At 40.5% G+C, this 20,072-nt stretch overlaps 1 protein-coding gene across 2 annotated transcripts in view; it reads left to right on the top strand.

Moving 5' to 3' along the window:
• TTC23L (tetratricopeptide repeat domain 23 like) overlaps positions 1–20,072 on the top strand; it is a 66,409-nt gene that overhangs the window by 42,861 nt on the left and 3,476 nt on the right. For both annotated transcript variants that reach the window (XM_059878900.1, XM_024981510.2), the window contains exons 9-11: positions 3,267–3,394; positions 10,482–10,631; positions 13,490–13,572. In XM_059878900.1, the coding sequence (XP_059734883.1) occupies positions 3,267–3,394; positions 10,482–10,631; positions 13,490–13,572 (361 nt within the window). The remainder of the gene's footprint in view (positions 1–3,266; positions 3,395–10,481; positions 10,632–13,489; positions 13,573–20,072) is intronic.

Raw genomic sequence — 20,072 nt, 5'->3', positions numbered from 1 at the left:
GATCCACACAGTCAAAGGCTTTGGCATAGTCATAAAGCAGAAATAGATGTTTTTCTGGAACTCTTTTGCTTTTTCCATGATCCAGCGGATGTTGGCAATTTGATCTCTGGTTCCTCTCCCTTTTCTGAAACCAGCTTGAACATCAGGAAGTTCACGGTTCACATATTGCTGAAGCCTGACTTGGAGAATTTTGAGCATTACTTTACTAGCATGTGAGATGAGTGCAATTGTGCGGTAGTTTGAGCATTCTTTGACATTGCCTTTCTTTGGGATTAGAATGAAAACTGACCTTTTCCAGTCCTGTAGCCACTGCTGAGTTTTCCAAATTTGCTGGCATATTGAGTGCAGCACTTTCACAGGATCATCTTTCAGGATTTGGAAGAGCTCAACTGGAATTCCATTGGTCCACTGGAGAAGGGAATGACAAACCACTTCAGTATTCTTGCCTGAGAACCCCATGAACAGTATGAAAAGGTAAAATGATAGGATACTGAAAGAGAAATTCCCCAGGTCAGTAGGTGCCCAATATGCTACTGGAGATCAGTGGAGAAATAACTCCAGAAAGAATGAAGGGATGGAGCCAAAGCAAAAACAATACCCAGCTGTGGATGTCACTGGTGATAGAAGCAAGGTCTGATGCTGTAAAGAGCAATATTGCATAGGAACCTGGAGTGTCAGGTCCATGAATCAAGGCAAATTGGAAGTGGTCAAACAAGAGATGGCAAGAGTGAATGTCGACATTCTAGGAATCAGCCAACTGAAATGGACTGGAATGGGTGAATTTAACTCAGATGACCATTATATCTACTACTGTGGGCAGGAATCCCTCAGAAGAAATGGAGTGGCCATCATGGTCAACAAAAGAGTCCAAAATGCAGTACTTGGATGCAATCTCAAAAACGACAGAATGATCTCTGTTCATTTCCAAGGCAAACCATTCAATATCACAGTAAAATTAACCATAATAAGTGCTTATTTGGGGAGAAAATTATACTGGAAATCTCTATCTTCCACCTAATTTTTCTGTGAATGTAAAACTGCTCTAAAAGGTTTATTAATCAAAAATAAAAACCAAGCACACACAGATAACACCATAGCAAAGACATTAGCCTCCCAACACGATGGGGAGACAGGTTGTATAGTTTACCCAATAAACAGAACCCCACAAAGATGTATCAGAATCTGTGATTACTCCTCTGATTGTCTAAAGTGTAGCGTTATCAACAACAACAAAAAGAGAAGAATACAGAGAGGCAGAAGCCCATGACTCAGAAAAAGAGCAATCAATAGAAATTGACTCTTAAGTGGGCTAGATGTTGGATTTAGCAAAGACTTCAAAGCAGCTATCATAAATATGTTGAAAGAATTAAAGGAAATAGTTCAAAGAATTAAAAGAAATAATTTTGAAAATTATTTAGTAAATATGAAATCTTTATATTTTTATAGAGAAATATAAACTGCTTTAAAAAAAACTAGCTAAAATGGAAATTCTGGAGTTTTAAGATATAGTAACTTATAAAAAATGTGTTAATGGTCTCAACATCAGCTTTGAGATAGCAGAAAAGATAGTTCAGTTCAGTTCAGTCGCTCAGTCGTGTCCTACTCTTTGCGACCCCATGGACTGTAGCCCGCCAGGCTCCTCCATCCATGGGATTCTCCAGGCAAGAATACTGGAGTGGGTTGCCATTTCCTTTTCCAGGGGAATCTTCCCAACCCAGGGGTTGAACCCAGGTCTCCCACACTGCAGGCAGAGGCTTTAACCTCTGAGCTACCAGGGAAGCCCAGAAAAGATAGAGGTAGCTCAAAAGCAGGTCACTAGAGATGATCCAATTAAAAGAATAGCAAGATAGAATAGGCAATACTGAAGAGAAATGAGAGCATCAGATATCTGTGTGACAACAGCAGGGGTATACACTCACATAGTGGGAGCTCCATAAGGAGAGGAAAAAGAAGGCAGAAAATCATCTAGAGAAATCATGGCCCCGAAGTTCCCAAATTTGATAAAAATGTTATCCACAGATCTGAAAGTCTCAATGCCAAGTAAGGTAAGCACAAATAAAACCACAGTTGCACATGTAGTCAAATTTTTGAATGACAAAAAGAAAATCTTAAAAGCAGCAATGGAAAAACAACTATTTACAGGAGAACAGTAATATGATTAATGGTTGATTTTTCATCAGATAAATTAAGGCTAGAAGGCAGTGGGAAATACTGCAGTAAAATTCAGCCAAGAATTGTACATCCCACAAAACTATCCTTCAGAAATAAAGGTGAGATAAAGACATTTCTGGGTAAAAAAATCAGGATTTATTGGTAGCAGCCTTGTCATAAAAGAAACACTAAAGGAAACCCTCAGGCTGAAAGAAAATGACAGCAGATGGTAAGTCATCCACAGAAAGGAATGGAATTGGAACTGATAAGTATGGAGGGAAATACAATAGATTATATTCACATACACAAATATTCGTCAGCTTGTGAATGTGTAAACAAATGTCATATATCCATATGATAGAAAAATACTCATTTAGAAAAAGGAGTGAAGTACTAACTCATACAACAACATGGATGAACCTCAAAACAGCATGCTACATGAAAGAATCAGCTTGAAAAGACTACCTATTGTGTGATCACATCATGTATCATGGTTACATAACTATTACAGACTGTATAATTACAATGGGTGAATGTGTGTTATACAGTTTATACCTAAATACAGTGGCTAAAAAATGTTAGTGCCTGTTCCCAAGTGATGTATATGGAGATAATTTTCATTTTCTTTTTGCTTCTCTGCATTTTGTAGATTGATTACAAAAATATCTATTATGTTTGGAATAAAAGACATCATTGGAAGTAAAATTTTAAACAATAACAACTGTAAATTTAAAATTCTTTTAAAATCAAAACTCACTCTCTCCACACACATACTCTCAACAGGAACCCCAACAAATGGCAATCTCTGTAAGACTTTAAATAAAAATATAGTCTTCCATTGCACAGGAGAGTTTAATTTGTGGTTATTTTAGGTCTTAGAATAAGACTGTTCAGACATAAGCTTTCTTTTCCTACAGAAAATCCATGCATTTCATCAAAAAATAAAATTAGAACTTCATCTGATGCCATCAAACTGTATCTCAGACTGTTTGAAGCTTTTATGAGTCCTGGAAAGAGGACAGCTATGGGCTGTCTAATTGATTGAGCCAAAGTTGAAATTAGACACTTGTAAAGGTTAGCATATTGCCTTAAATAATTGTTTCCCTTTTATGCAGATGCTGTTGGGCTGTATTTTATGAAAAGCATCACTGCATATCAAACAACATTAGGCCCAGAGGATTATGAAACACTGACAACTGTTGAAGAATTTTGCAAATGGCTTGTTCAAAATGGGGAAAAGCGGGTAAATATTATCAACTCACAAATGTAATTGCTAGATTGTTTGTTAGATGGAGGCAACCTTTTTCATTTCATAATTCAGAAAGTCCGATGCTGTAAAGAACAATATTGCATAGGAACCTGGAATGTTAGATCCATGAATCAAGGTAAATTGGCAGTTGTCAAACAGGAGATGGCAAGAGTGAACACTGACATTTTAGGACTCCGTGAACTAAAATGGACCAGAACAGATGAATTTAATTCAGATGACCATTATATCTACTACTGTGGGCAAGAATCGATTTGGAAGAAATGGAGTAGCCTTCATAGGCAACAAGAGTCTGAAAGGCAGTACTTGGGTGCAGTCTCAAAAATGACAGGAATGATCTCTGTTTCCAAGGCAAACCATTCAATATCACAGTAATCCAAGTCTATGCCCCAACCACTAATGCTGAAGAAGCTGAAGTTGAATGGTTCTATATGAAGACCTACTGAGCTGAGCACCGAAGAATTGATGCTTTTGAATGGTCGTGTTGGAAAAGACTCTTGAGACTCCCTTGGACTGCAAGGAGGTCCAACCAGTCCATCCTAAAGGAGATCAGTCCTGAGTGTTCATTGGAAGGACTGATGTTGAAACAAACTCCAATACTTTGGCCACCTGAGGCAAAGAGTTGACTCATTTGGAAAGACCCTGATGCTGGGAAAGATTGAGGGAGGGAGGGGAAGGGAGTGACAGAGGATGAGATGGTTGGATGGCATCACCGACTTGATAGACATGAGTCTGGGTAAACTCTGGGAGTTGGTGATGGACAGGGAGGCTTGGCATGCTGTGGTCCGTGGGGTTGCAAAGAGTCGGACATGACTGAACTGAACTGATGGAGACCTATGAGACCTTCTAGAACTAACACCAAAAAAAGATGTCCTTTTCATCATAGGGGACTAGAATGCAAAAGTAGGAAGTCAAGAAACACCTGGAGTAATAGGCAAATTTGGCCTTGGAGTACAAACAAAGCAGGGCAAAGGCTAACAGAGTTTTGCCAAGAGAACGCACTGGTCATAGCAAACACCCTCTTCCAACAACACAAGAGATGACTCTCTACATGGACATCACCAGATGGTCAATATCAAAATCAGATTGATAATATTCTTTGCAGCCAAAGATGGAGAAGCTCTATACAGTCAGCAAAAACAAGACTGGGAGCTGACAGTGGCTCAGATCATGACTCCTTATTGCAAAATTCAGACTTAAATTGAAGAAAGTATGGAAAACCACTGGGCTTCTCTGGTGGCTCAGCTGGTAAAGAATCCATCTGCAATCTGGAGACCTGCATTCAATCCCTGGGTTGGGAAAATCCCCTGGAGAAGGGCATGGAAACCTACTCTAGTATTATGGCCTGGAGAATTCCATGGACTGTTTAGCCCATGGGGTTGCAAAGAGTCAGACACGACTGAGTGACTTTCACTTCTTCTAGGGAAAACTACTAGGCCATTCAGGTATGACCTAAATCAAATCTCTTATGATTATACAGTGGAAGTGACAAATAGATCAGGGGATTAGATCTGATAGACACAGTGTCTGAAGAACTATGGATGGAAGTTCATAACATTGTACGGATGTTTGGTGGTGATCAAAACCATCCCCAAGAAAAAGAAATGCAAAAAGGCAAAATGGCTGTCTGAGGAGGCCTTAAAGTTTGCTGAGAAAAGAAGAGAAGTGAAAGGCAAAGGAGAAAAGGAAAGATATACCCATCTGAATGCAGAGTTCCAAAGAATAGAAAGGAGAGATAAGAAAGCCTTCCTAAGTGAACAGTGCAAAGAAATAGAGGAAAACAATAGAATGGGAAAGACTAGAGATCTCTTCAAGAAAATTAGAGATACCAAGGGAATATTTCATGCAATCAGATCAGATCAGATCAGTCGCTCAGTCGTGTCCGACTCTTTGCGACCCCATGAATCGCAGCACGCCAGGCCTCCCTGTCCCTCACCAACTCCCGGAGTTCACTGAGACTCACGTCCATCGAGTCAGTGATGCCATCCAGCCATCTCATCCTCTGTCGTCCCCTTCTCCTCCTGCCCCCAATCCCTCCCAGCATCACAGTCTTTTCCAGTGAGTCAACTCTTCGCATGAGGTGGCCAAAGTACTGGAGTTTCAGCTTCAGCATCATTCCCTCCAAAGAAATCCCAGGGCCGATCTCCTTCAGAATGGAGTGGTTGGATCTCCTTGCAGTCCAAGGGACTCTCAAGAGTCTTCTCCAACACCACAGTTCAAAAGCATCAATTCTTCGGCGCTCAGCCTTCTTCACAGTCCAACTCTCACATCCATACATGACCACAGGAAAAACCATAGCCTTGACTAGACGGACCTTTGTTGCAAAGATGGGCACAATAAAGAACAGAAATGGTATGGACCTAACACAGCAGAAGATATTAAGAAGAGGTGGCAAGAATACACAGAAGAACTATACAAAAAAGATCTTAATGACACAGATAAGCATGATGGTGTGATCACTCACCTAGAGCCAGATTTCCTGGAGTGCAAAATCAAGTGGGCCTTAGGAAGCATCACTACAAACAAAGCTAGTGGAGGTAATGGAATTCCAGCTGAACTATTTGAAATCCTAAAAGATGATGCTGTTGGCACCCAATATGCCAGCAAATTTTGAAAACTTAGCAGTGGCCACAGGACTGGAAAAGGTCAGTTTTCATTCCAATCTCAAAGAAAGTCAATGCCAAAGAATGTTCAAACTACTGCACAATTGCACTCATTTCACATGCTAACAATGGCAACCCACTCCAGTGTTCTTGCCTGGAGAATCCCAGGGATGGGGGAGCCTGGTGGGCTACCATCTATGGGGTTGCACAGGGTTGGACACGACTGAAGCGACTTAGCATCAGCAGCAGCAGCACACGCTAACAAAGTGAAAGTGAAGTGAAGTCACTCAGTCATGTCCAACTCTTTGCGACCCCATGGACTGTAGCTTACCAGGCTCCTCAGTCCATGGAATTCTCCAGGCAAGAGTACTGGAGTGGGTTGCCATTTCCTTCTCCAGGGGATCTTCCCAACCCAGGGATTGACCAGGTCTCCCCCTTTGCAGGCAGATGCTTTACCGTCTGAGCCACTAGGGAAGCCCACACTCTAACAAAGTAATGCTCAAAATTCTCAAAGCGATGCTTCAACATTACATGAACTGAGAACTTCCAGATGTTCAAGCTGGATTTAGAAAAGGCAGAGGAACCAGAGATCAAATTGCCAACATCTGTTGGATCATAGAAAAAGGAAGAGAATTCCAGAAAAACATCTACTTCTGCTTCACTGACTACGCTAAAGCCTTTGATACACAACAAACGGTAGAAATTCTTCAAGAGATGAGAATATCAGACTACCTTACCTGCCTCCTGATAAAATTGTATGCTAGCCAAGAAGCAGCCATTAGAACTGGACATGGAACAACAGACTAATTCCCAATTGGGAAAGGTGTACGTCAAAGCTGTATATTGTCACCCTTCTTATTTAACTTCTATACAGAGTACATCATGTGAAATGCTAGGCTGGATGAAACATAAGCTGGAATCAAGATTGCCAGGAGAAACATCAATAACCTCAGATATGCAGTTGACACCACTCTTATGGAAGAAAGCGAAGAGGAACTAAAGAGCCTCTTGATGAAAGTGAAAAAGGAGAGTGAAAAAGCTGGCTTAAAACTCAACATTCACAAAACTAAGATTATGGCACCCCATCCCATCATTTCATGGCAAATAGATGGGCAAACAATGGAAACAGTGACAGATTTATTTTCTTGGGCTCCAAAATCACTGCAGATGGTGACTGCAGCCATGAATTTAAAAGACACTTGCTCCTTGGAAGAAAAGCTATGACCAACCTAGACAGCTTATTAAAAAGCAGAGACATTACTTTGTCAACAAAGGTCCGTCAGGTCAAAGCTATGGTTTTTCCAGTAGTCATGTATGGATGTGAGAGTTGGACCATAAGGAAAGCTGAGTGCTGAAGAGTTGATGCTTTTGAACTGTGGTGTTGACGAACACTCTTGAGAGTCCCTTGGACTACAAGGAGATCAAACCAGTCAGTCCTAAAGGAAATCAGTCCTGAATATTCACTGAAAGGACTGATGCTGAAGCTGAAGCTCCTTTACTTTGGCTACCTGATGTGAAGAACTGACATTAGAAAAGACCTTGATGCTGGAAAGCTTGAAGGCAGTAGGCGGAGAAGATAACAGAGGACAAGATGGTTGCATGGCATCATCGACTTAATGGAAGTGAGTTTGAGCAAACTCCAGGAGATGGTGAAGGATAGGGAAGCCTGGCATGCTGCAGTTCATGGGGTTTCAAACAGTCAGACATGACAGAGTGACTGAGCAACAACATTCAGAAACGGAAGCTCAGAGGGGCTCAGGTAATCCCAGGAATAAAAATAGGGCTGGTGCAGCTTGCAATATTAGCCAGGAAAAAAATAAGGCTGGTGCATGTTGCAATATTAGTTTTTTTTTTTAAGTATTTTTCCTGTATCTTGAAATATGAGCCCCTTCAAATCCAGGACACATATAATCTCTAGTCCTGTAAATTTAATATTTTAAGTCAAAATGGGCTTTCATCTTTAGATATAGCTAAGTGTTTTGTTTTTTTTTTTAACTCTTGATATATTATTTCCTTCTCAGTTTCTGGTCTTCAGCTCCTTATTGACCAAACTTTTTTTTTCACATTAAAAAGAGTTATAGCCGTCAAAAGAAGCTTTTGATCACTGACCTTTTTACTTAGAAGTCCGATGAGTCTAAACTCTTACTCAAAAACTTTGGACCTGAACTTAATATACTGAGTTTAGCATGAAGGCGATGAAGACCTCTATTTGTCATGAGATACCACATGACTTTGATCTGACCAAGTCAACTCTTTATTCTTTGTCAGGCATGTGAAGAAACAGTATAGATCTGACATGATCTTGTTGGCCATGTGACAACCAGTTTATGAATAGGGTGCTAGGCACATAATAGGAAAGTTTTTTTTTGTTTTTGTTTTTTTCAAGGAATGAAGAAAAAGCTTCTTTTATTTCACACTTGAACATTTTTATAAATGATGACATTTTCTTTAGTTCTATTAATTGCCACTCATAGAGGCAAAAAACATGGTGACGATTTGCAATGTTTTCTATTATTTTTACAATGGCCTTGGGATTTTCTGTTGGTTTGGAAGATTAACGTGAGCTAGCAAAGCCACAGGTGTATCTAATATTTTAATTTAGTTTCCATGGTGTGAAGGCACTTGGTCAGAATCTCATAGCTTATTCTTGTTAGGTTCTGATACAGTGAACATCATGACTTTGTGATAAGACACCAATATCAATGCCTAACAGCTCTCTGCTTCTAACCACATGTACAAATCTCCTAGAGAGAGATACAGAAGCATTTGCATGCCAGCCAGGTGGCTCTGAATCTAAACTACAGGCAGGACTGTGGACAGATCACCTTTACTACTAGGAAATTAGCTCGACGAGGGCAAGGGTTTTTGTTTTGTTTACTGCTGTGTCCTCAGTGCCTGAAACGGTAACTGGTACATAGTAGGTGCTCAATAACTTGAATTACTTTGCTGAATTTCATAACACACTTCCCGTGGGATGTGCGTATGTGCTAAGTCACTTCAGTTCGACTTCAGTGTCTGACTCTTTGCAACCCTATGGACTGTAGCCCACCAGGCTTCTCTGTCCATGGGATTCTCCAGGCAAGAATACTGGAGTGGGTTGCCATGCCTTCCTCCAGGGGATCTTCCTGACCCAGGGTCTCCTACCTCTCCTGCATTGGCAGGTGGGTTCTTTACCACTACTGCCACCTGAAACCGAGGCCCCAAAGAAACTGATCTCAGGGAGACAGCAGTGAGCAGTCCTGAAGAGAGACCTTAGTTCCCTGCCCAGGAATTGAACGTGGGTAGCCTGGATGAAAACCAGGAATCCTAGCTACTAGACCATCAGGGATAATTCCATTTTAAAAGGAGCTTTTTCTTCCACCCTTCAAGCCTGAGATGAGACCCTCAGCCTGTTCTAGAGGACCATCACAGAAACTCAGAAGATTTAGGAATTATGTTCCCTTGAAAAATAAATTTTTTTTTTCAAATAGAAGTTTAATCTGCCACTGATAAAAAATAAACAAGATCCACTAGCCAGAACTGCCATCTTCCAGGCTGAGAGTATCTCAGGCTTGAGAACAGGAGAAAAAGCTCCTTTTAAAATGGAATTGTTGACACTATTTTATCTTAGTATATTGAGTACAATTTATTTTCAACAAAAATATATGTGTGTGTATATTTATATATGTATTGACTATATAAAATGTTGTCTATTACACACATATACACACACACATAATTTTTTAAAGAGAGTGCAATAAAGCAAATGTTGCAAAATAATTGCCAGTTGGTGAATCTGGGTGAAAATATTTTGTGTATTTATTCTACTATTCTTTCAGGTTTTCCGAAGGTTTGAAAACTTTCTTTAAAAGTCATTAAAAATAAAAAAGAGCAAGGGCTTGGGACTTCCTGGTGGTCCAGTGGTTAAGACTTCTCATTCTATTTCAGGGGGTGCCAGATCGATCCCTCATCAGGGAGCAAAGATCCCACATGCCTTGTGGCCAAAAAACCAAAACATAAAACAGAAACAATATTGTAACAAATTCAATAAAGACTTTAAAATTGTCCCCATTTAAAAAAAAAAAAAAAGAGCAAGGGCTATGGAATTCAGACTGGCTGGTTTGAATCTTGACACTGCTGACTGTAGGCTGTGTGAGCTCAAGCAAGATCCTTTGCCTTTATTAGTTTCCATTCCTACATCTAAAAAAGAGTATAATAACATTTCTCTGTTGTAGGGTAGTCATAGAGATGAAATAACATTGTCCATGTGAATTAACTACTATAATTAATTATAAGCTTGGAACCTCAACTCTTCTAGGTAATGGAAACATTACCTAGATGACATATCACACCCGACTGACTGATCCTGGTGGGTTGTGCCATTGTGGGGTAGGATGCCTCCTGTAGAGAACAATACAACCAGCATGCTCCTTCAGAATTGCCAGGCGAATTAAATGTATGTATTTTTTTTAATCCCCTAGGAGGCTTATAGACTGCTAAAGGCTTCATTGAGATCTCAGGTCATCAGCTATGGTGACTGTAGTGAAAAAGTGGCTGAAACACTTTATAACATGGGCAAGATCTGCTTTGCCAAAGGAGAGCTCAGAAAGGCAGTTCAACTACTAAGGAAGGTAAATACTGGCTGGTTTTGTTACATTTGCTCCCAAGCCTGTAAGCACAATGTGAGGGGAGGGATGTGTGTGTGTGTGTATTTTCCCTTTGCTTCCTTTTCTCTCGCCTTCCTTCCTTCCTTCTCTCTTTTTCAAAGTAAAGTGTTCTCTTTTGAATATTCTCCACATTGTTAGATGTGCTGAGGAAGAATATGACTATAGAAACTTTTATTGTGTCCATGCCTGGACCAGAGTCTTAAAAGAGTAACACTCTAATCCTGAAATCTTGGTATGTCAGCAGCAGAATCTTGAGGAAGGACTCGAGGTTGTGTTAGAACAAGGAACACTTTGTACAGCCATCCTTACTCAAGTACTGATTCCTAGGATCCTAGAAGTTTATTCCCTAGTAGTAGGATGTGGCAAGAGGTGTGACTAACAGTTGTTCAACCAGTCAGCTTACTAACAGACCAAGCTTAAGACTTAGTAACATTAGTAGTGATGTCTCTACTTAAAACCCAGCTTTGTTCAATGTCAGAGGAAAAGTTAGTATAAATCAGCTAATATTCATGAAAGTGAAAGTGAAAGTTACTCAGTCATGTCCAACTCTTTGTGACCTCATGGAGTATACAGTCCATGAAATTCTCCAGGCCAGAATACTGGAGTGGGTAGCCTTTCCTTTCTCCAGGGCAGAGTCAAAAGCAGTCCACACATGTATATTGCCAAATGTCAGGACTGGATACATTTTATCTCCTTTCAGGTTAACTAAATGTAATCAGAAAATACGTATTAAAATAGTAAGTAACAGAAGAAAGGGGGCTTCATTTTGAAGGTTAAGGGAAAACAAAAACCCTGTGAAAATATAAGGTCACAACAACTTCTTCAGGGAAGGATAAACACATGGCTGGCAGCTCTGTCATGGAATCATAAACCTGTAAGAAGAGAAAACTTTAAAATGAATGGATCACAGTTTGAGGCCAAAAGATGAGATGAAATTAAATTTTTAAGGGTGAATTAAGGAATTTCAGGAAAACAAATTTGAAACAATTCAATCCGGATTGAAAATATTGAAGAGAATCTTAACATGCTGAGTGTTGTTGAGCAATATTCCCCAAATCTAGGATTGCAACAGAACAAAACAAATTTGTAAAACAAAATAAAAATGAAACAGAAAACAGATTCCTGAGTCCCACCCTATTAAATCAGATATTCTAAGACTGGTGTCCAGAATCTGTATTTTTAATCCTTTTTAGCTAGAGAATTCTAATTTATTTCTGAAGAGAGACTGTAATATCAGTACTTGAAATAGAAACAGTAATTAAAGAAATCATTGAAAATAATTTTTATGAATCATAAAAGACCACATTTTAAGGGTTTGCTTACCATATTCCACACAAAATCAATGAAAGGAGAGCCCCAGCTAGATCTTACCTAGCAATGAAGGCTCTGCCCTCCATTTGGAATAGGGATTCAACCTGAATCTTTGTTTGGATGCCAGACATTGTGTATTTTACATTGCTGAGTATTGGATATTTTTGTGTTCCTGTAAGTATTCTTGAACTTTGTTCTGGAATTCAGTCAAATTACTTTGTTGTGAAATTTTGTTACACTAGAGTTTGGTCCTTTTAGATCTTGCTTTTAAGATTTGTTAGATGGGACAAGGGCTCATTTAGTCAAGGGCTGTTTATCCCCCATTTCTGAAACAAAAGTGTCAGTACCTCTGAGTAGCCCACCCGGTGCTCCACGACAACGTGGCTTTCCAGTCTGGCTGGTGGGAACAGGCATTGTACCTGACTGTATGTAAACACTGCCCTGTTCCCTCTGGGACCTGCAGATGATTCTTTTCTTAAGCCTTGGGCAATTTTTACATGTCTGTGTTAATCAGTACTCTCCTGAATACAGTTATCCCTCTGTGTCTGTGGGGGATTGGTTCTAGGACTCCCCACCCACCCTCTTCGCCAACACCAAAGTCTGCAGATGCTCAGTCTCTAGTATAAAATGGTGTAGTACAGTCAGCCCCACTGTACCTGCAGGTTCCCAGACTGTGGGTCAGCTATATTTGAAGGGGATAATCGGCAGATACAGATATTCTTTTTCTGTGCAGCTGTCTCTCCTCTGTTACTCTGCCCTAAGAATCTTCTGAGAGTCTGAGCTCCATATCCTCAATTCAGGACGCTTGCTGAGCTCCACTTTCCTGCATCAAAGCTTGGAGAGGCTCTCACAGTAGTAATCTGGGGAAGTCCTAGGGTTTACTTCACTAGTTGTCCCTCTCTCAGGAACACCGCCTTTTGTTGCCCGATGTTCACTGTCTTGAAGATCGTTTCAAATATATTTTGTCTACTTTTTCTTTTTTGATTGTTTCATTTGGGAGGGTAAATCTGGTGCCTGCAATTCCATCTTGATTGGATCGAGAGAGATCAGCAGTTAAGTTTACAATGGAAATGCTTAAGGGTAAAGTTATGTAGCATAAGAATGCAATGCAAATTTGGGACTCATACACTGATTTCGTTTATATCCATCCATTTGGTTACAGCTATTTGGAAAATCCTGATAGAAACCACGGCTGTAATTCTGGTGGAGACCACTCTAGGTTTTAGATAGGTGTGCTGTCAGTTTTCAGGCCCGTTACTTAGATTATCCATAGCCACGGATGGTAGTGGAAGCTTCAGCAAAGCAGAAGGGAGAAGCTCAGAGGGGTCAGAGCCTTCAGTTCAGACTCCTTCCTGCTTAGTAGGGAAGCAGGAGGAAACAGAAGTTCAGCCTTTTGAAATGTAAACCTGTGACATCTCAGTTCCACTTGTGCTCTCCTGAGTTTGATTTATAGTTAAGATGCTTGCTATCTGCTTCTCTTTAACTTATTATGTTTCTCAACTTGCCTGCAGTGTCTGATGATTCAAATACTCATATATGGAGATGAGCACAGTAAAAGCAGAGACACAAAAAACCTCCTGACCCTAATGCAGAGGTGAGTTCTGGTCCTGATCATCAACCAAGTCTTCAGTGTGGATATACGGATAGCATGGCCTCTCCCAGATTCATTTATTTGGGGTGATTCACCTCTATTATTCTTGTTAGGCAAAATGCCAACCTGTACTTTGGATGAGGTCAAATTCTAACCTGGAGGTACCTAGCCAATTTCTAGTAGTCTTTCGAACCCAAAGCTATAGGGATCTGCTGAAATAATATTTAGTATTTATATCTCCTTCAATGCTGAATGTTATAACCAAATCCCACTAGACTGTCTCAGCTAACAGACTGATAGATACAAATTAGGTTTATAACAAAGTAAGTGAATACATTAAACTTACTTTTCTTGCTGAATATATAAAATCTAAGTCCCTAAACATAAGGCAAGTTTCATGGGGGGGGGGGCAGGAAATATTAATAGTTGTCTCCAAAAGTAATAATTTAAGAACCTCTTCAGATTCATTTTAAAAAATGTTTAAAATTTCAGCCAAAGACAGTGCTTTGTACTGACTTGCCCCTTTATTTATCCTTGGCATATCATTGCTGTTTATTTCAGAATGATGTTGATCCTGAACTGTTGTCTTTTGTTGAGTGTGTGTTAAATCCCTGAAACTGAGCTAGGTCCTATCCATAAAGAACCTAAGCCTGACAAACACCCTACACAATAGCTCTCATTTGCCAGAAGGAGTCTGATATTCTGTAAAGGAACATGCTTAAATTCATGTAAGTCCTGGAGGTTTAGATCCAAGCAAGTGTGACTCTAAAGGCCATGTGCTTTCCCCTTAGAGCCCTTTAACAAAGAAGGGTGCCATTATGGGGTGAGAGTTAGGATTCTGATTGCTTTTCATTGGAGGTGATTCATAGTTAGTACTTTCTCATCAGGTTGGCCAGGTGGGGAACAAGCTGGGCACAGAGAATTCATGCAGCCCATCTTGTCCCCACCTGCCTCAGTCAGAATCACACCTAAAAGAAGCCCAGCAGAAGACTGTCTCATGTTTCCTCTTACCCAGGACAGCACGTTCTCTAGCCTCTCTCAGAGATGCCCATGGTAGGAGGGGATATGGGGAACTCTGCCCCCTGCCCACTGTTGTATGTGAAAGTATGTCCTCTTAGTAACCATCAGTTCAGTTCAGTTCAGTTCAGTTGCTCAGTCATGTCTGACTCTTTGTGAATCCATGGACTGCAGCACACCAGGCCTCCCTGTCCATCACCACCAGCTCCTGGAGTTTACTCAAACTCTTGTCCATTGAGTCAGTGAAGCCACTCAACCATCTCATTCTCTGTCTTCCCCTTCTCCCACCTTCAATCTTTCCCAGAATCCGGGTCTTTTCAAATGAGTCAGTTCTTTGCATTACATGGCCAAAGTACTGAAGTTTCAGTTTCAGCATCAGTCTTTCCAATGAATATTCAGGACTGATTTTCTTTAGGATGGACTGGTTGGATCTCTTTGCAGTCCAAGAGACTCTCAAGAGTCTTCTTCAACACCACAGTTCAAAAGCATCAATTCTTCGGTGCTCAGCTTTCTTTATAGTCCAACTCTCACATCCATACATGACTACTGGAAAAACCATAGCTTTGACTAGATGGACCTTTGTTGGCAAAGTAATGTCTCTGCTTTTTAATATGCTGTCTAGGTTGGTCATAACTTTTCTTCCAAGGAGCAAGTGTCTTTTAATTTCATGGCTACAGTCACCATCAGTGATTTTGGAGCCCCCCAAAATAAAGTCTCTCATTGTTTCCCCATCTACTTGCCATGGAGTGATAGGACCAGATGGCATGATCTTCGTTTTCTGAATGTTGAGTTTTAAGCCAGCTTTTTCACTCTCCTCTTTCACTTTCATCAAGAAGCTCTTTAGTTCTTCTTCACTTTCTGCCATAAGTGTGGTGTTATCTGCATATCTGAAGTTATTGATATTTCTCCCAGCAATCTTGATTCCAGCTTGTGCTTCATCCAGCCCAGTGTTTCTTGTGATGTACTCTGCATATAAGTCAAATAAGCAAGGTGACAATATACAGCCTTGACGTACTTCTTTCCTGATTTGGAGCCAGTCTGTTGTTCTATGTCCAGTTCTAACTGTTGCTTCCTGACCTGCATACAGATTTCTCAAGGCATTTCTCAGGTGGTCTAGGTATTCCAAACTCTTTAAGAATTTTCCACAGTTTGCTGTGATCCACACAGTCAAAGGCTTTGGCATAGTCAATAAAGCAGAAGTAGATGTTTTTCTGGAATTCTCTTGCTTTTTGACGATCCAGTGGATATTGGCAATTTGATCTCTGGTTCCTCTGCCTTTCCTAAAACCAGCTTGAACATTTGGAAGTTTTCAGTTCACATACTGTTGAAGCATCGCTTGGAGAATTTTGAGCATTACTTTGCTAGAGTGTGAAATGAGTGCAGTTGTGCAGTAGTTTGAGCATTCTTTGGCATTGCCTTTCTATGGGATTGGAATGAAAACTGACCTTTTCCAGTCCTGTGGCCACTGTTGAGTTTTCCAAATTTTCTGGCATATTGAGTGCAGCACTTTCACAGCATCATGTTTCAGGATTTGAAATAGCTCAACTGGAATTCCATCACCTCCACTAGCTTTGTTCGCAGTGATGCTTCCTAAGGCCCACTTGACTTTTCACTCAAGGATGTCTGGCTCTAGGTGAGTGATCACACCATCGTGATTATCTGGGTCGTGAAGATCTTTTTTGAATAGTTCTTCAAATGTTCAGAAACCATAAGAACATTAATAATAACTGTAATGTAGAACTTATACCAATCCCCTGGTGTTATAAAATACATATACTATTTCTGACTCATAAATAACCCTATTTGGTAGGTGTTTTTATCTTTCATGTTCAGGTGGTGAAACTGGTAGTCAGAAAGTTTGAGTATCTTGTTTAAAATCATCTAGCCAGTACTGTGGTAAGATTTGAACCCAGATCTGTTGTATTTCAAAAATGTACTGCCTTTCACTCTGTAACAGGGATTCTGACTTTGAGGAATTTGAGAATACATATGGGGGCACCTGGCCAGCAGGCATGTCCCCAGAGTCTCATTTTACATATGGTGGAACTGAGTACAGATCACGTTCAAGTTAAATTTCCCAGGAGGAGGAAGAGCTGGGATGTGAACGTAGGTCTCTCAGTCCAGAATGTGCCCTTCATATGGAAGGTAGCCTACTCTCTGAAGGCAGGCTCTCTGGATTTTAAATCAGGCTCCATCACTCAGCTCTCTGACCTGGGTGAGGTTACTTAACCTCTCTCAACCTCTATTTATTCATCAGTAAAATAGCAGTGCCTTCCTTGAAAAGTGGGTTTTTCTGAGACTTAATAAGATCACATATAATACAGCACTTAGATCAGGGCCTGACAGGTCTTGAGTACTGAGTGAATGTTGGCATAAGAATAAAATTATAATAAGAATTATCTTTCTGAGGTGCTGGAGATAATAGATCAGATATCACCTATTACTTCCCAGGTGGCACTAGTAGTAAAGAACCCACCTGCCAGTGAAGGAGACATAAGAGACTCAGGTTCTATCACTGGGTTGGGAAGATCCCCTGGAGGAGGGTGTGGCAACCCACTCCAGTATTCTTGCCTGGAGAATCCCATGGACAGAGGAGCCTGGCGGGCTACAGTCCATAGGATTGCAAAGAGTTGGACATGACTGAAGTGACTTAGCATGCAAGAGTGATGGGTAAAGAGTATTGCTAGAGTCAGCCCTGTCATCTTAACCTGCCTCTGCCACTTACTATACATAACCTTGGGAAAATCACTTAACTTCTGAGCCTTGCTTTCTCCATCACTAAAATGCAGATAATAGTATATCACATAAAGTTACTGTGAGCTTTAAATAAAATAATGTAAATAACATGCATAGGCTAGTGCCTGACAGAGTATGTTCTCAGTAAATGTTAGCCAAGCATCCTTTCCTCTCCATTATTCTGTACTATACAGCCTTTTGCTTCTAGGGAAGTGGGTCACAATATTTGAAATTGTAATTGTGATTAATTGTTAGACAGTATTACAATATGTTTGTGTTTGAGAATTTGAATCTGAACATACTAAAGTATACTTTGTACTTTAGAGGTAATAATGAAACTAAAAGAGCAAAACATGTAGTTTCAGACAAGAAATGCTTGTTCATCAAAACCTAAAGCAAAAGTTCTACTCAGCTTGTATTTGAAAAGAGAAACTCCAGAATAGCTGGAGTGAATCCATTGCCTCAGTAGCCTGAGTTCGCTTTCCACCTCCGCGTCTCAGTGTTCCTTGTCCTCCATGATTTGAAAAGAATCATAGGAGCGGGAGAAATTAAGAGGCATTGGAATAACCCAATTCAGATCCCAGGTAGTATGAACTTCTTTTGGTTCTTGGAGACTAATTCCTCTCTCTGTAAACTCAATGAAACCTAGACATACCAGGAAGGCACATGGAAGGGGAAGGATCTTAAGGACTCTGCTGTAGCAGAAGTCGAGTCAGTAAAGGTTTGTTTCCCTGAAACAAGTCCATATCTCATCCCTCAAGAACCACTGAGCAAAGCCATAGGAGTTGTTGCCAAAGCCCAGATGTCAAAAAAAAGAGGAAAAAAAAAAAAAACCTAGTCCAGGAATTGTTCTCTTCGCTTGAGCATCTTGCTGGAATAATCAGCCCCAGATGTCCTGGAACTCTGCTAGTTTTCCGATGTGTTCTTGTGCTTTCTACCCCACCTCCTCCGGAAACCCAGTGACAACATTCACTGGGCTTTCATTGCCAGGAGCCCAAATTCCTGGCTTCTGCAGCCTCTGCAAAGAAGTGAAAGCAGAACTGGCTGCATGAATTAGGAGTTAATTCCAAGGTTAAATGTTTGTTAGTTGCACGGGCCTCAAGTAAGATCTTAGTGTATAGAAAAGGTGCAGAAAATCTGATTTAGAAGTAAACATTGAGATTGTTTAGTCTGACTTTTACCTAAATCACAAGTGGACTTCAGTTTTAATCATTTATTTATCAAGCTCCCTCTAGGCTCTAGAAAATACTCAGATTTTTAAGATATAGTCCTTTTCCAAGAAAACAGACACAGTGGACCAGATTACAAGTTAGTCTGCAGTAAAGCTTTAAGAAAAATGTAAACAGAGGACAAGTAATAAATTGTGAGCCTGGAAATGTAGGTGGAGACTGTGTGTATGCTGTGGGTAGGGGGCTGGGTCTTCAAAGAAAAGTAAAATATCAACGGGTAGGAAGCCAGCAGTGGGCATTTGACGTAGCACGACCAACAGCATAGTGCCATGGAGAGGCTTGACATTTCTGAGGAAAAGCAAGTGGCCTTGAGTTGTTGTAGTTGGAGGTATATGAGTAAGACTCATTGGAAAAGACCCTGATGCTGGGAAAGATTGAGGCAAGAGGAGAAGAGGGCGACAGATGATGAGATGGTTGGATGGCGTCATCGACTCAATGAACGTGAGTTTGAGCAAGCTTTGGGAGATGGTGAAGGACAGTGAAGCCTGGCATGCTGCCGTCCATGAGGTCGCAAAGAGTCAGACATGACTTTGAACAACAATAGGAACATGCTGGAGATGTTTGGGAAGATAAATTGGGGTCTGATTATGGAATGTTTTCTGTGCCATGCTGATGAGTTTAGAATTTATTCTGTAGGCAGAAGATAACTATCAAAAAGTTTTGAGCCGGATGTGCCATGATCAGTTACTGGCTTTAGAACATTAACTGTCAGCCCTGGGAAGGATGGATGGGACCTGGGGAGACCACAGAAGTAGGGAGACCAGTTAGGAGGCAGATGCAACAGTGCAAGGGAGAGATGTTGAGAGCCTTAATTATCTAAAACCATAGTAGAAGGAACATGGAGAAGATGGATTGAGAGTAGTTTGGAGTCTCAAATTCGCAAGACCTTGGGAATTTGAGCCAATCAGATGTGAAGTATAATGGAGTCAGGGGCCCATTCAAAGGTGGCTTTAAAGTTTCTAGCTTGAGCAACTTGGTGAATGGCCATGATATTAAGGAAAGCATATTGGCAGGACAAGGTTATCTTGGAGGATGTTTAGGGGGTCTGAAGAAGATAATTTCCATTTTGAATGTGTTAAGTTTGAGGTGCCCATAGTACATCTACTTGACAGTGTCTAATAGGCTGTGTGGACCAGAAACTCGAGATATATTAGAAGTTAAAGGAACGGATAAGAAATCCATGGATTATGTGTATGTCAAACAAGAAAACTTAGGAACTTTGGAGAATATTTACACTTGCTTTGGAGAGAACATATGTGGTAATTTTTAATCAAAATATAGAGGGCTCAAGAGTGAGCTCCCCACTTAGAGACATCCTGCATCTCCCTTTCTTCATCTAAAGAAATGCAAATAAGAGAAGTCTGTTTTACAGGTTTTATTTACTGTATGGCACATAGTAAGCTTCTGTGAAATGTTAATTATTGTAATTATTATATTATCCAGGGGTCATTCAGAAGGAGGAACTGGGAAGGAGACTCAGAAAGAGTCTTTAGAGAATTAGAAGAGTCAGGAAAAAACAGA

This window comes from Bos taurus, chromosome 20, assembly GCF_002263795.3.
Source record: "Bos taurus isolate L1 Dominette 01449 registration number 42190680 breed Hereford chromosome 20, ARS-UCD2.0, whole genome shotgun sequence".
Lineage (NCBI taxonomy): Eukaryota > Metazoa > Chordata > Mammalia > Artiodactyla > Bovidae > Bos > Bos taurus.
Note: the sequence above shows the minus strand (reverse complement) of the source record. Positions and strands in the feature narration are given on the sequence as shown.